This window comes from Dromiciops gliroides, chromosome 6, assembly GCF_019393635.1.
Source record: "Dromiciops gliroides isolate mDroGli1 chromosome 6, mDroGli1.pri, whole genome shotgun sequence".
NCBI classification, from domain to species: Eukaryota; Metazoa; Chordata; class Mammalia; order Microbiotheria; family Microbiotheriidae; genus Dromiciops; species Dromiciops gliroides.
Window position 1 is genome coordinate 278,116,558 of NC_057866.1, and position 16,185 is coordinate 278,132,742.

At 46.9% G+C, this 16,185-nt stretch overlaps 1 protein-coding gene across 1 annotated transcript in view; it reads left to right on the plus strand.

Moving 5' to 3' along the window:
- Positions 1–15,564, plus strand: part of MTMR7 (myotubularin related protein 7) — a 96,858-nt gene extending 81,294 nt beyond the window's left edge. The window contains exons 10-14 of the mRNA XM_043971149.1: positions 707–756; positions 3,083–3,283; positions 3,786–3,926; positions 7,577–7,703; positions 12,016–15,564. Of these exons, the coding sequence (XP_043827084.1) occupies positions 707–756; positions 3,083–3,283; positions 3,786–3,926; positions 7,577–7,703; positions 12,016–12,420 (924 nt within the window). The 3' untranslated portion in view covers positions 12,421–15,564. The remainder of the gene's footprint in view (positions 1–706; positions 757–3,082; positions 3,284–3,785; positions 3,927–7,576; positions 7,704–12,015) is intronic.
- Positions 15,565–16,185: the final 621 nt, after the last annotated feature.

Genomic DNA, 16,185 nt, shown 5'->3' on the forward strand with positions numbered 1-16,185 from the left:
GTGGCCTCATCCTCCCCTCCCAGAAGGCCTAGAGGGAGGCAGCGCCAAGCCTCTCCACTTGTTTCCTCTTCACCCCCTCACTGTGCACAGAACTCTTAACCCCTTCAGCTCGGTCACTGACCCCGAAAGATCCCAGGGCTGTCGGGGGCAGGCCTCAGAGGACATTCAGTTCTATCAGTCGCTCAACGGGAGTCCCCTCTTAGCACACAGTAAGCGTGAGCAAAAGCCGGCGTCCTCCTCCCTCTACCACATGCCTGAACGCCCCGTCCCCCAGTGATGGGGGGCTCACTCTCTACCAGAGTGGGCTGTTCTGCTTTAGAAGAGTTCTAACAGCCCGGAAGTGCTTCCAGGTGCTTCTTGTGAAGAGCCTTCTGTGTCTCTGTAGCATCCACACATTAGTCCTCTGGTTCCTGGATTCTCCACAATCACGGGCCCATCAGATTCCTTGTGTAGGTAACAATGATTAGATCCAGACTTGGCTGGGAGGTATGAGTTCGAATCCTGATCCTGGTTTAGTAAGCATGGCACTTCTACTAGGATCATTGTCTTGCTTTGGGTTAAATGTGGGCTTTCACCAGCCCCGGGATCGTAGGGCTTGCCGGCCCAAAGAGCTGCAGGGTGGGTGTCATGTGCTCAGTGTCCCCCTCAACAGTTGCCTAGCTACAATCCCATGGTTTTTGAGCCCCGTGTCTTTCTCTTATTATAGGTATTAATTGAAAAAGACTGGATTTCCTTTGGGCACAAGTTCAACCATAGGTAAGGTTTTGCTTTTGGGGAGTTTTCTATCAGCAGTGATCTAATTCTCCAGATGGAAATTGTCTAAGGGTGTGAGAGGAGCCATTTCCTTGAGAGGCAGCCAGCTGGTTCACCAGACTTCTCTGTCATGCAGGAAGTATGTTAATTATTATTTTGTGGTATATAACTATATTTTATACATATATCAAACATAGATATAATATACACATATACACATGACATATATAATGTAAATTTTTTACATTATTACATTTAGACATACCTAGCTATAATTCTAATGCATATAACAGTATTTTAAAACCTTAAATAACTGTTTGGTAAATAACATATACATATCAATTTATATAAATAATTTATGGCAAATTTGTTTAAAAGTAATTACTATGTGAATAAGACCTAAATAACTTATGAATGCACAAGATATATATATATACATATATATGTATGTGTGTATCTATAAATACATATATACCTCCTGTACCCTTCCCAGCATACCTCTCCCCCACCTTTCCAGATTAAACGTTTTTTCTGTTCCAGTCTCTATCCCTCCTTCCCTCTCTTCCCTCCCCACTCCCTGAGACAACAAACGGTCTGATACGGGTCATACATATATGATCATGCAAAACATCACCATATTTGTCACTTAATGAAAGAATGTGGGGAAAAAAGAATGTGGAAAATAGCATGCTTCAGTCTGTTCCATCAATATCCATTCTTTCCTTGGAGGCAGATAGTATGTTTCATAAATATTCTTTGTCTTGGATTGTCTTGAATTATTGTTTTGTTGAGAATAGTCAAGTCATTCACAGTTCTTTTTTTCTTTTTCTTTCTTTTTTTTTTTTTTGGTATTCACAGTTCTTAATTGAACAATATTGCTGTCTCTGTGTACAATGTTCTCTTGGTTCTGCTCACTTCATTTCATACATGTCTTTCCAGGCTTTTTTGAAGCACTTATTTTTCCAAATAGTTTATATAGTATTGGGATTAATTGTTCTTTAAAAGTTTGGTAGAATTTACTTTTGAATCCATCTGGTCCTGGAGATTTTTCAACTGATTCAACTTCTGCTTCAAAAATGTAGATGCTATACCATTTGGTGCATATATGTTAAGCATTGATATGACTTCGTTGTCCATGGTACCTTTCAGCAAAATATAGTTTCCTTCTTTATCTCTTTTAACTAGATCTGTTTTTGCTTTTTACACTATTTCTTACTTCAAATGCTATAGAACATGTATCATTGACATTGGTGTCACAGAGGGAAAAAAGTCCAACTTCCAGCTAACACCAATATTGGCTATGGAAGAGCCCCCATTGGTGTTCCTCACAACCCAGCCATGCTTTCTCATCCTGTAACTTTGGACAAATCACTTCCCTGCTTAGATTTTCCTCAGCTAAAGAGTGAGAGCATTAGACCGTAACAGGGCTTCTTAAACTTTTTCCACTCTCGACCCCTTTTCACTCAAGAAATTTTTATGCGACCCTGGGTATATAGGTATCTAAGACAGGCATACAAAGCAAACATTTACTGCCAAACTTTTCATGACCCACGAAAGAAGCTTTGGACTGTAAGACCACTAAGGTCTTTTCCCATTAGACACCCTTTGAAAAATGGGTAATTAATTAACTAATTGATGGATAAAAAAATTCCTGTCCTTTTTCATGACCAAATTAAGTCTTCTTAAAAAAAAACAACTTTATTAAAAAAAAAAAAGAGTCTTCTTGTTGGCAGAGACTTCCCAGCATAAAAAGATGCAAATTTCTATAGATAGTGCACATTTTATTTCCACTGCTTTACAGCTAAGGAGCCTGGGACTCCTAGAGATTCTGTGGCTGGCGGTCAGAATAGTGGGGCCACAGGTGTGTGACCTTCAGAAACCCTTTGTTTGATTTCCTTCTGTATTCACAAGGCACTCGCTGCACATGGTATGAGAAGACCTGGTCCCTTTTGGACTTTTACCAGCTCCGGGGCCTCTTCTGCTTTATGAGCTCGGTGACCCTGGGCAGGTCACTTAGCCCCTGGGAACCCCAGTTTCCCCATATGCAGAGTGGGAATAATGATAATGGCCCTGCTACCACACAGGACTGTGGTGAGAAGGACACTTTCCTCCAGAAAGGGGAGGCTTCAGGCATCTTCTCTGTGGCTGGTTGCTGCTCACTTGTTGGAATGGAACTTTGGGAAGCAAGGCTTGTGTGTAAGTCTGTCCCTCTGCAGCTTTTCTGTGGAGGGTCTGGGGCTGCTTCAGGGCCTCCTCTCTTCTCCTTTTTGTCCTTTTGCCCGATGGGCACATCTGCCCCATCACCCAGGCCTCCTCTGTGTTGCTGCAGGTACGGCCACCTGGACGGCGACCCCAAGGAGGTGTCTCCGGTCATCGACCAGTTTCTTGAGTGCATCTGGCAGCTCATGGAGCAGTTCCCCTGTGCCTTTGAGTTCAACGAGAGGTTTCTGGTGCACATCCAGCATCACATTTATTCCTGCCAGTTTGGAACCTTCCTCTGCAACAACCAGAAGGAGAGACGGGAGCTGAGGCGAGTGTCGGGGGACTCCTCTGGGAGCCTGGGGAGCTCCTGAAGCAGCCCCACCACCCCAGCCTAGCCCGATGAGCCCATCCCCTTTAAGTGCTTTGTCCTCTGAATGCCACTATCGCTATCCAGGCTGTCCTTTAAGGGGGTTGGGTTTGAGTGGAAGGCAACAAGACTTCTGGGTGACTGCAGTATCCGTGCTAGTGAAGCTAGTACTAGCTGGTGCAGACCCATGATCTGTGGGCACAGAGCAGTCCCAGCGTGGGAAGTCCTGTGACGTTTAAAATCTAAATGTGTTGGCTAAAAAATCTAATGTGTGGTCACCTGAAATTGGAAGCAGGGTCAGGAGCCACTCAGGGCCTGTGTGACCACAGAAAAGCCATTTCCTCTCTAGGGTTCCATCTGTAAAATCAGGGGTGGGACTTGCTGGGGTTGAAAGTCCAGCCTCCTGGACTTTCCCTGAGTCTTGGAAGGATTTCAGGTGGATTTTCTTCTATCTGTCCCTCAGGATTCAAGAAAGAACACACTCTCTGTGGGCTCACCTGTGGAAGAATCGGGCTGACTACCTGAATCCCCTGTTCCGAGCGGACCACAGCCAGGCTCAGGGGACGCTTCGGCCCCCAGCCAGTCCATGCAACTTCATGTACAAGTACGGGAAGTCCCCTCTTAGCTTTGTTAGGCATAACAAATGTTGATGAAGCACTTGCTGGTACCCGGGCCCTGGGCTCAGCATCAGGGAGATATAAAGTAGAATTCAGAGCCCGTGACTGCCCTTACAAACTGACCAGTCCCATAGGGAGATATAACACAAATACCTTGAATGCGAATATACTTCAAAATATATACAATAACATATTAAAAAATAGGAATCAGTGAATGAATGAATGAATGAATGAATGAATGAATGAATGAATGAATGAATGAATGACTCCATGTCTTTTACTGGCTGTCCTCCATGCCTAGAATATTCTTCCTTCTCCCTTCTGCCTCCTGGCTTCCCTGGCTTCCTTCAAAACTTAACTAAGTCCCCCCTTCCATAATAAGACTTTCCCAATTCCTCTTAATGCTAGTGTCTCCCCTCTGTTGATTATCTCCCATTTATCCTGTATTAGCTTGTTTGAACACACGTGTTTGCTTGTTGTCTCCCCCATTAGACTGTAAGCTCCCTGAGTGCAAGAACCATTTCTGCCTTTCTTTCTTCTTGTATCCCTAAGAGGTAAGGCTTGGGGCCTTAGCTGTGTCTGACCTAGAAGTGCCTAATAAATACTTGTGGACAGACTGAATGCATGAAGGAATGCAAGAAAAGGCATTTACTAAGTGCTTCCTGTCTTTCAGGAAAGCAAAACTGTCCCTCCCCTCCAGGAACTTATTGTCTAAAGGAGGGGGCCCACAGAGATGGTAGAGTGGTGGCCAGGGAGGAGCACCTGCTTTATGCACAATGACTAGTGCTGTAAGAGCATCGTTATCCTCATCTTACAGATGAGAAAAATGAAGCTCTGTCAGCTCCAAATGGAAAATGACTGATCCATGATCTTGCAGCTCTAGAATGTGAGGTGGGATTTGAACCCAGCTCCCTACCTCCAGTCCACTCCCTGTCCACAGAGAGGAACTCCCATCATATGACAGTTTGTGGATAACTGGATGAGCATCTCTCACTTAAGTAGAACCCCTGTTATAGAAATTGGGTTATTCTTGGTGTCCTCTGCCCACCGGCTCCCCTTTTGCCAAGCTGACATTGTTGAGGCAGAAGCCGAAGGGTTGTGCCCAGGACCAAGGGGTGTGGGAAGTCATTCTTGGTGTCACAGGTCGCTGTGTTCTTGGAGAGCAGCCCCCACATGGAGCCCCCACTGGGAACAAGACTTTCAAGCCCAAAGAGTCACTGGCATGAGGAGGACCTTCACCTGGAGAACTGTTAGAGTGTACAATGCGACTTGTCTTGTTTAGCTAAAACCCCTGCAAGTCCATTGAGCTGTGTACTAACTAAGGTGAAGGAGCAAGCGAGCTTATTAGCTTCTTGGCTACATGTTGTGGGTTAAGCCCTGGCCACATGTTCTCTTAGGGATTAATTTCTTAAGGATCTGGGGAGGAGGAGGGAGCATATTGTACAAGTGACCCCGTGTCACAAACCATCCTTGGTATTTTCCTCTCAGCCTAAGTGATGGGGGGGAATCCTGTGCTTCAACACAAAGCAAATCAACACTGCCTGGGAAGCAAGCAAGCAAGCAAACAAAATGAAGGAACAATTCCTGGCTTATTCTGTCACATCTGGCTCTTCAGGACTTTGTTTGGCTTACTGATGAATTGACTATATTCCTTTGGTTTATGGTTTTTTTTGTTTTTGTCTTTTTTTGTTTTTGGCAGGGCAATGAGTTGAGTGACTTGCCTAGGGTCACACAGCTAGTGTCAAGTGTCTGAGGCTGGATTTGAACTCAGGTCCTCCTGAATCCAGGGCCAGTACTTTATCCGCTGTGTCACCTAGCTGCCCCCTGTTTTTTAAATTAATAAGCATTTATTTTCTCTTCCCCTTACCTCCCCCCTACACACAAAAGAAAGTCCTCGTATCAAATATACATAGTCAAGGAAATTCGCACATGGGATTGGCAGGGGGGTGGGGGGGGTAGACAGAGCCAAGATGGCAGAGGAAAGGAAGTAACCTCTCGGGGCTCCTGACAGAATCACTTCAAATAATGCCATAAGACAAATCCCCACACTGGCCATGTCTGATTTGTCATTGTGAGCACATCTCCTCTATCAGGGAAGGGGTAGAGCTGCCTCACCTGTCCTCTGGTATTAATGACTCCTTATTAAGTTGGTCAGAGCTCTTAAGTCTTTCAGAGTTGTCTTCACAACGTGGTCATCGCTGTATTCTCACTGGTGCTCCTGGATCTAGTCATTTCCCTCTTCGTCCGTTCATAAAAGTCCTTCCAAGGTTCTCTACATTGTGCCTTTCATCACTGACTGCAGTAGCTTTCCATCACATTCATGGACTATGACTGACTTGGCCATTCCCTATGTCAGTTTACCATCTCACACGCACCAAAAGCTACTATCAACATTTTTGTACATAAGGATCCTTTTCTCTTTGATCTCTTTGGGGTATAGGTGTGGCAGAGCTATTGCTGAGGCAAAGGGTATGCACAGCTTTGGGGGCAAAGTTCCAAACCCTTTCCAGGATGGCTGCTGCAGTTCACAGCTACTCCACCAATGCATCAACGTCCCCATTCTCCCACAGCCTCCCCAACATTTGGCAGGATGGTTTGTGACACAGGGGTCACTTGTACATGAGGCAACTTGCAGGCGTAAGAGAATGCTTGTCTTGGAGTCAGGACTCCAAATCAGGAGCCTGAATTTGACTCCTTCCTCAAACATTTACCAGCTTTGTGACCTTGGACAAGTCACTTAACCTCTGATGCAGTTTCCTCATCTATAAAATGGAAATAATGACTGCACCTACCTCTCCGGGTTGTGGAGATCAGATGAGATAACAGATGTCAAGTGCTTTGCAAACCCCAAATGGCCACAGAAAAGCTAGACATAATATTATTTTCAACTTTGCCAGTCTGATGGGGGGTAAGATACAACCTCAAGGTGACTTCAATTTATGTTTCTACAGTCATTAATGGTTTGGAGCAGTTTTTCAGATGGCTTGAATTTCTCCATTTATCAATTGGGGAATGAGTCCTGTTCTACAAATTGGAATTAGTTCCTTATATATCTTGGAAATGAGCCCTTCATCAGAGAAACTCAATGCAAAGATTTTTCCTAATTAGCTTTCCCTTCTAATTTTAGTTGCATTGGTTTTGTTTATATAAAACCTTTTATGCTATATAACTAAACCTGTCCATTTTATTTTCTGAGTTCCTCTGTCTTTCATTTGGTTGGTCATGAATTCTTCCCCTATCCATACATTTGAAAGGTAATTTCTTGCTTGTTCCTCTAATTTGTTTATGATGTGACCTTTTAAATCTAAGTCAAGTGACTCCTTGAAGTTTGTCTCAGTGTACAGTGTCAATTGCTGGCCTCTGAGTATTTTTAAAGGCTTGTTCTGCCTTGCATACAAGTATGAGACATGTCCATCTGTACTCTCATCCCTGACTTATTAGCAGAATTCTTTCTCCAAGCCCAGAATCTCTCCTTCCTGCCTTGTGGAGCTCCTCAGAAAGTGGCTCTTAGTGTTTGTTTCTTTCTTCTGCAGCATGTTTACAATTGGTGCATGAAACTGTCTTTAGGTGACCCGGATAGACCTTGAGCTTGACAATGTCTTGGCAGTAACCGCCGGGTCTCTGCTCTTCTCTCTAGGTTTTGGAGTGGAATGTACAACCGCTTCGAAAAAGGCATGCAGCCCCGGCAGTCAGTGACCGACTACCTGATGGCTGTGAAGGAGGAAACACAGCAACTGGAAGAGGAGCTGCAGGTCCTAGAAGAGGTAACACCAGCCTGAGGCACTGGCTTCTTTTCCTCTATGGCCTCCCCATGGCCTTCTCTGCCCATCTTCCATCCTGTATGTTGTCACTAGACCAGCCCCAGAACGTGGCTCTCGTGTGGTAGCCATCACCCTTCAGGTAGTCTGGTTCCATTAAGTCCAGACCTCTCTGCCTGCCTCCCTATCTGGCCTCCCAATCTAGCCTGGCTCTCCATTCCTTGTGCTCACTGACCTTCTGATTGATCAGTTTCACCAGCATGGCCAGCCCTACTTCAGACACATTGGTACCATTGTTCATGGGCTCCTTTCCCCTGTCATTCCAATGAGCCCTCCCCGCTTCCTCCCCGCTTCCTTCCTTCCTTCTTTCCTTCCTTCCTTCCCTCCCTCCCTCCCTCTCCATTTCTTCCTTCCTTCCTTCCACTATCTGCCCTTCCTTAATTATACTGGTTCCCTTCTCTGAACTGAGATTGGATTCAGAGTTCTAGAGAATAAGATCTTTTAGAAAACATGAGTCCGAGATGCTTCTGGCATGTCTAGGTGGAGATTCCTGGTAGAACCCACACTATGGTAAATGGGAAGCCTTCCACTTCTCCTCCAGGGATCTTTATTGAGTTAATCAGAAGTCAGTCAGCAGTGCCTTATTAAGCACCTACTGTGTGTCGTGCATTGTGCTAAGCACTAGGGATCCAAAGACAAAATTGAAGCAATCTCTGACTTCATGGAGACACACACACGTGCCTAGACGCATGTCCACACATGTCCATATATGTATATATGCATATCTCTACATCTCTGTGCTTCCTCCTTCATTAGGGAAGGGAGTCTAGAGCCTGGGAGAACAGGAAATATCGATGGTGGTGCAGAGTTAAGTGTTGAGTGAAACAAAGAATTGGAAGAGTCAAAGGTCAGGAGGGAGAGCCTTCCAGGCATGGGGGACAGCTAGTACAAAGGCATGGAAGTGGGAGATGCCAGTGTGGCTGGACAGTAGAGAGTGCAAGGGGAGTAATATGTATGTAGATGGGAAGGGCAAGAAGGGGCCGAGTTGGATGGGATTGAAATACTAACAAAGAAGTTTCTATTTGATCCTGAGGTGACCACAGAGAACCACGGAGCTTAGTGAGTAAGGAGCCGGTCCGTGCTCAGACTCTTGCTTTAGGTAGAGCACTATGGAGGCCCTGGCTGTGTGGGGGAGGGCTGAGAGTGGGGACCAACCCGAGACACCCGAGAAGGTGTCTGAAGTTGTCTGGGTGAGAAGTGAAGAGGATGTGGATTAGGGTGGTGGCCATGAGTGTGTAGAGAAAAAGGGATGTAGGAAGAGGTGTGGTCGAGGCAGAAATGGGAGATTTGGCCACTGATTAGATCTGTGGTGTGAGTGAGAAGTCAAGGATTACTTCAAGGCTCGTGGGATGACTGGAAGAATGAATGAATGAATGAATGAATGAATGAATGAATGAATGAATGAATGAATGAATGAATGAATGAATGAATGAATGAATGAATGGATGAATGGATGGATGAATGGATGAATGAATGGATGGATGGATGGATGAAGGCATGCATGCATGCCATTTACTCATCATTACCCTGGGCCTGTTTGTTCCCTTTTCTCTCAGTGACATCATCATCCTCTGAATTCAGTGATTATCTCTCTGCTAATAACTGAAATCGACATATCCATTCATCGTTTATTGCCTAATCGCCCCTCCTGTATATCAGCTGATCTCAGTTCACGCCCTAATTTTCCTGTTTCTGCTGAGCGTTACTCAGGTTTCAGATTTGGTCATTCTCAGCACTTCCTCCTCCCCAGCCCTCATTTCCAATCACTTCCTAAGTCTGATCAGTTCTGTCCCCCAGCACCTCTTACCTGGTCATTGCTCAGTCTCCAGTCCAATCTGTGCTTCTCGCCCTCTCCTTTCCTTTCTAATTTGTCCTCCACCCAGCCGCCAAAATAACCCTCCCCCACTCATGGATCTTCAGTGGCTGCCTATTGCCTCTGGGATAAGAGACCCGTCAGCTTGAAGCTACAGCTTTCTCCTCACACACTCCGTGGTCTGGTTTGTCTTTGTGTCAGCAGGGCAGGGCACAGATCAGTCCTGAATAAGTGCATCTGCACTTCTGCCTTTGCCCAGCCCCCACATGTCCTCTCTGATACTTTGCCCCCTTCCCTTCCTTCAGGCCAGGCTTGTGTGCCCCCTCCCAAAAGAAGCTTCCCCTGATCCCTGCCCTTTTAAGGTTGAGACTCTCTCCCTACTCCCCTTCTATTTCTTCCTTATGGTATTCCTCATGGAGCAGAAGCACCCGAGGGCAGGGACCGTTTCCTTTTTGGCACCGAGGAAGTGTCTAATAAATGTCTGTCGACTTGCCGATGAAAAGACCCTCAGGTTTGGGGAATTCTGTGCCTCCATGGAGTCAGAGAGCCTGTCCACCACTGAGAAGCATTTGTTAAGTGCTTGCTGTGTGCCAGACACGATGCAAAAACAATTCAGTATTGATCTTGTACTCGCACAGGTGAGGCACTGGGATAGAAAAGATCAAAAGGACAATGTCCCTGCCCTCAAAGAGCTTCCATTCTCTTTCAGGCTATTACTGGACGACAGATGAGCAAACACGAGATGATCTGAGGAGGGACAGGGGCATAGACACATACATGTATTAGGGTGGCAGTAGGATGGATCTCTGAGGTCTGGTTAAAGGAACTGAAAATGCTTAGGGAAGAAAAGGCTTAAAGGGGGGTGGGGTGGGAGGAGATCAACATTTGAAGGGCTGTCATCATGTGGAAGTGGGCCCCAGGGGCAGAGCCAGGAGCTGTGAGGGGAATTTATTTGTTTTGTTTTGTTTGCGGGGCAATGGGGGTTAAGTGACTTGCCCAGGGTCACACAGCTAGTAAGTGTTAAGTGTCTGAGGCCGGATTTGAACTCAGGTACTCCTGAATCCAGGGCTGGTGCTCTATCCACTGCGCCATCTAGCTGCCCCCTGTGAGGGGAATTTATGAAGACAGATTTAAGCTTTATTAAGGCTGTTGTTGTTTGTCCTTCGTTCTCAGAGAGGACTGTGACACAGCAAGGTGATGTCATGACTTGCAGTGAATTGGATTTAAGTGAGGGATGGCCGTAACCCTAAGCAGAAGTGGAACAGGCTGCCCTGGGAGTCCTGGGCTCCTGTTCTGGGACTGATTTTTAGAGGTGAGGCTGGAGAAGTCCTGACCTGTGGGTTCCCATTTACTAGCAAATGCTTTCCAAATGGGTAGTTCACTAGGCAGCACAGCAGCCAAGGGATGAACTAAATCATGCATAAAGCTTGACCTTGCAAAGCTGATTGAAGGCTGTCAGTGCAGATGACCAGGACTTCCTGGGACTTTCCTGGTGGGAAGCAGGTACCTGTGCAGGTTTAAAAAGTATCCCATGCCAACCATTTGTGACTATGTAAGGACCAAGGTCTGTGGATCTCAACTGAGACAAGGCTCAAGCATCAAGACCCTTAGTTGAATCACCCCTGTTTGAAATAAGGAAACTGATTGATGGTGGTTTCCCAAAATATGTCAGAGAGGGGGCTTTTCATAAACAGGGAGTCCCAAAGTCTCAGTGGAGTTTAGTAGACTTTTGGGATCCCGTGTGTGTGTGTGTGTGTGTGTGTGTGTGTGTGTGTGTGTGTGTGTGTGTGTGTGTGTGTGTGTGTACACACAAAGCCTCAGATACTAGTTACTAGTGACTCTGGGCAAGTCACTGAACCTGCCTGCCTCAGTTTCCTCCACTATAAAATGGAGATGATAACAGCATCTATCTCCCAGGATTGCTGTGAGGATCAAATGAAATCTTACCTGTAAAGCACTTTGCAAATCTTAGAGTTATCGTTATTAACTCTGATTATGTTTTTTTTTCAAAAGGCAGTGTTGCAATAGATGGAAGACTGCCCATGTGCAAGAGGCAGGCAGCCCAGCAGGATTTCAGCCACTTAGTCCAAGCCCTGGCCAAAAGAGGATCGATCCCCAGAGCATTAGGGTCCGCCACCCACCATCCGGCGTTCACTTGAAGGGGTCTCACAACTCGAAAAACTGAGCCCTTGACAAACAACTGTGGACGTTCCCATTTCACTTGTCAACAGCACTCATTGGTTTTCCCAGCTTTCTCCTCCCTCCAAAAAGAGCATAAGCATGTCGAATCCCTCTTGGACCAAATGGCTGAAATTCTGTGAGTGTGAAACCCAGGCGTCCTTCCTAGTCTTTTCATAGAGCTAGCAGCGCGATGGTGAATAGAGTGAACAGACAGGGGAGAAAAAGTCCATGACCCCAAACAAATGGAAACCTTTTTCTTTCTAGAGGCTGGAAAGAATCCACAAGATCCCACCTGGCCACGCTCCGGGGAAGAGAGAGCCCGGCGCGCCGCAGAGCAAACCTTGCGGGCTGTCTGTCCCGGCCCCCAGTGCCGGGAATCCCGCCGCGGATTCCAGCGCGGGGAACCCGACCCCGGCCCCCAGTGCCGGGAACCCCGCCGCGGATTCCAGCGGGCCCTCGCGGAGCCCTTCCCAAGGAGACGACGACTCCGCCCTGATCCTCACGCAGGAGAACCTGAAGACCTCTGATCCCGATCTCTCGGCCAACAGCGACCAGGAGTCCGGGGTGGAGGACCTGAGCTGCCGCTCCCCGAGCGGGGGCGAGTGCTTGCCCAGCGAGGACAGCGGCAAGGACCCCGACCCCGACGAGGCGGTGTTCCTCACCGCGTGAGCCCCTCACCGCACCTAGGCACTGCCGGGGACACGAGACGTTCCCCCAAGGGGGGAGCCGTGCAATCCAACACGGAATGAATGACCAAGGAGAGTGGGATATAGGCTCCCGGGGCCATGGACTGACACTGTAAGGATGCCTGAGCGTCGAAAATTGCCTTTGGCCTTTTCGGTGGCAGAAGCTTTCCTCCCCTCTTCTAGGTATCTATGAAAATCAAGGTAGAGAAATGAATGTATAAACATAAAGCATAGTACTTTGAGAACTGGGATTCGAATCGGAAAACACCCACAGGAATTTTTAAGCTTGATTTATAAATTCTAGGTCATATTACACTTAAACCTCTTTCTTCTAAAATCCCTAGAAACAAGTCTGAGAAATGATAATGATAATCATTGACTAAAAGGGGAGAAAAACCCTTTGAAAATTCCCCAAAGAGATGTAAAGCAAGAGAAAAGTCAAAGTTCTTAGACAAAAAGGAGGGGGTGGGGGGAAGTGGAGGAAAGGGAGAGAAGGAAGAAAAGGAAAGAACTGGAAACATGAGTCAATTTAGCAAATATTAAGTGCCTACTGGTTACAGGGCACTAGGGCAGCCTTCAAGGAATTGACTGGCTCTTCTAGGGGGTTGGGGTCCAGAAGCAAGTGAGCAAATACACAAGATTATTGGAGCAGAGACCCAACAACTAGGGGATCCAGGGAAGGCTTCCTGGAGGAGGAGGCACCAGAGCTCCCTTGAGGGACGATGTCGAGTGAATGCAATACAGGAATGGGGACTGAGTCTGGAAAACTGCAGAGGCAGGAAATGGGATATCAGACTTATTAGGCTGATGTGAAACAAGGCTGGAGAGGTGGGTTGGAACCAGCTTGGGGGATGGGGAGGACTTTGTATTTATTGGATCCCAGGGGAATAGGGATTCAGAGTGGGTTTAGAGCAGGGGATATTAGTGCTTTGGGAAGATTTTTGTCAGCTGTGTGGAAAATGGAAAGGGAGAGAGACAAAGCAGGGAAATAATTTAGAAGACAGTCCGGGCAAGAAATGATAAGGACCAGTGATTTCAAGGGAAGCCGAACTGGGGAGACAACAACAAAGGCTGTGAGGTGGGAAGGAGACTTCAGGCAGAAGATGGGGAGCTCTCTTGGCGAGGTTGTTTGATGCTGATGGGCATTTTGTCTCCAGGTGATTAGTCACCACTGCTTCGATTTTCTAAACTACCACGGGGTGTTGTAGTCTGTGTGAGCTTGTCCAAGATGCTTTCAGCGTAGCAGGGACCCGAGCGGGTTCTTAGTCTGCTGGTTTTACCTCTGGCTACCTAAAACTGGGCCTGGGATCATGGGAGTTAGGCCTGAGCCCCACAAGCTACAGCTGAGGGCAGAGATGTGACTTGCCCCTGTCCCAGTGACAGAAAGTAGTGGTCGAAGTACTGTTTTGAATGCATTTAATGAGTGGTTAGGGATGCCCATTCCCTGTAATCCCTCTTTACTGACCAGTCACATTGACATGAAAGGGCTGCCTCTTTTTGAGGTATAGCCTTTATCACGAAGAGAAAGACCCACAGCTCAGCAGCAGCCTCACAACCCCACTTCCCCCACTTCTGATGATTCTTAACCACAAACCCTGGAAATGAGAACAAACCTCACAGCACCCATCAGTCATGTGAATATACCTCAGTGGCAAGGCTGTTTCACTGTATGCACGGCTGGGAGTGAGCAGGGCTTACTCTTCTGCTAGGCACCTCTCATACCTCACACCTTCTCCACATCAAGAGACCCCCCCCCCCAAACCACACACCTTCTCCACATCAAGAGACCCCACCCCCACCCCAAACCACAGCCTTGGCACTCACGGATATTGATGGAGTATGAATTAAGTGTAGTGCATGTGAATGAAACTTTAATGAGGGCCTGGCCTTATGTTATGAGAATTCTAGGTATCAACAAAGAAATCTGGGGGCAAAGTGGCCCTAAAATCACACTGTGGTAGGTCTTAGACTTTATTTAGCTAAGCCTGGGCGTTCATAAGGGATGATGCATGGCTTTTTGCTGAGTCCCCTGGTCAGGGAAGGAGGTGCTTACAGAGCAATGCAGATTGTCATCACTGGCTTCAAGTACCAGAGGCTTACCGGGCCCCTTGGGGATGGGGGCCAATGGGGAGGAGGGGGTACAGGTATGCCCTTCCCCATCTGCCTCAGGGTTTCTGGATGCATGGTGTACAGTTCAGCACATCTGACCCTAGTTTAGTTTTGTTTTTTACCCTAAACCTTTTTTAACATCCGGGATCGGATCTCCATGTTGTTTCTACCTCGTATAACGTAGTTTGCCACTGGGCCACTTCCTCTGGGCTAACACAGAGATGACCAGACTTTATCAAGCTAACCAACACTTACTCCTTCAGGTTTTCCTTACTCTCTGGAGTTCTCTCTTTGTCTCCATTTTAAAACACGGGACCAGCTCTGGTCTGTTCAGACAAAGCTAGTGTTGTAGGTGTTTCTTGGCTCTTCTGTAAGTACGTTTCAATTCCAAATTAGGCTTTCGGAGATTGATGGCTAGCTAACTCCAGATCCTGGCTCGGGAAGCCTGGGCTGAGCAGCGCCAACCTGACAGACATATTGAATATAAATGGCCTGTTTTTAAGATGCCGTTTTTCTTCTGTTTTATTACATTGTCACTCTATTTTATAGGCCATTTGAAAATTGTCTACAGAGAAAAATGTGAGTTGTAGACTTTTAAAATAACTGGTACAGTCTATACTGGAGAGGTTGGGTAGTTATAATGCTGACTAGAGAAGGACCTACTGTTTGGTTTAGTTTGCATGTACTTTAAAATTGCATCTTAAAAATGTCTCTCACTATCTTTGGCTTCTGTGTAAAATGAATCTGCAAAAAGGGGTGTAAAGAAACAGTGAGGGCTGCCTTCTTAAAGTTAAGACTGAAAGCCACAGAGGGACCCTGACAATATAGAAATACTCCCACAGGGTTTTAACTGGCATTATGCCAACTTCTGGGTCAGGAATCACAGACCGATGTCTTCTGTCCAGTTCCCAAATGGTAAAGTCAATGGCATTTTGGTTACCTTAAGTGTTTGTCTTGTCACGTATGTGGTGTGTATATCGTACTGGTAAAAAGTACCTTTTACAATAAATCCTTCTCACGCGAGTTGTCTTTTAGATGGGAACACTGAACGCTTCACTCTATACCCTGCCAGGGGGATGTGGGTCCAGGATGGCCTTTTCTGAGGGAAGCGGCCTTCGTTCCTTCCTCAGTCTGCCTCTCCTCTTGGCACGGGGAATTAGGCCAGCCAGGCCTGCTTCTAATGCATTCACTCTTGGAACCTATGCTTGCTCCCGAAAGGGGTTCTGAGAGCCTTTCCACAAGGTCACACTGTCTGCTTCCATGGACACAAGAAGCCAGGTAGTGAGTGGTCAGAAACAGCCATGTCGACAGCTCAAGGCTCCGGAAGAGTCCCGTTAGGAGACTGGTGAATGCGCCCATTCAAGGGAAAGCCCCCAAAAGGGCTTCGTGCCAGAAAACCCTGAAATCAAGAGTTTGGTGTGAAGGATGGTAAGGCACCGGCATGGACCATGCCCTAGAAAACTATTCCTACAAAGGGCTGGCTTTCTGCTTGATGTAAAATGTCCCTGAAATTCCCAGAGCTGCTTTCAGGGAGAATGAAACGCACCAAAGCCGAGCTGGCCACAGGAGCCGGCTAAGACAGCAAGTGAGAGCAAGGCCACTTGCACGGCGCGCCTGGCATCACCGTACTGACCATGGG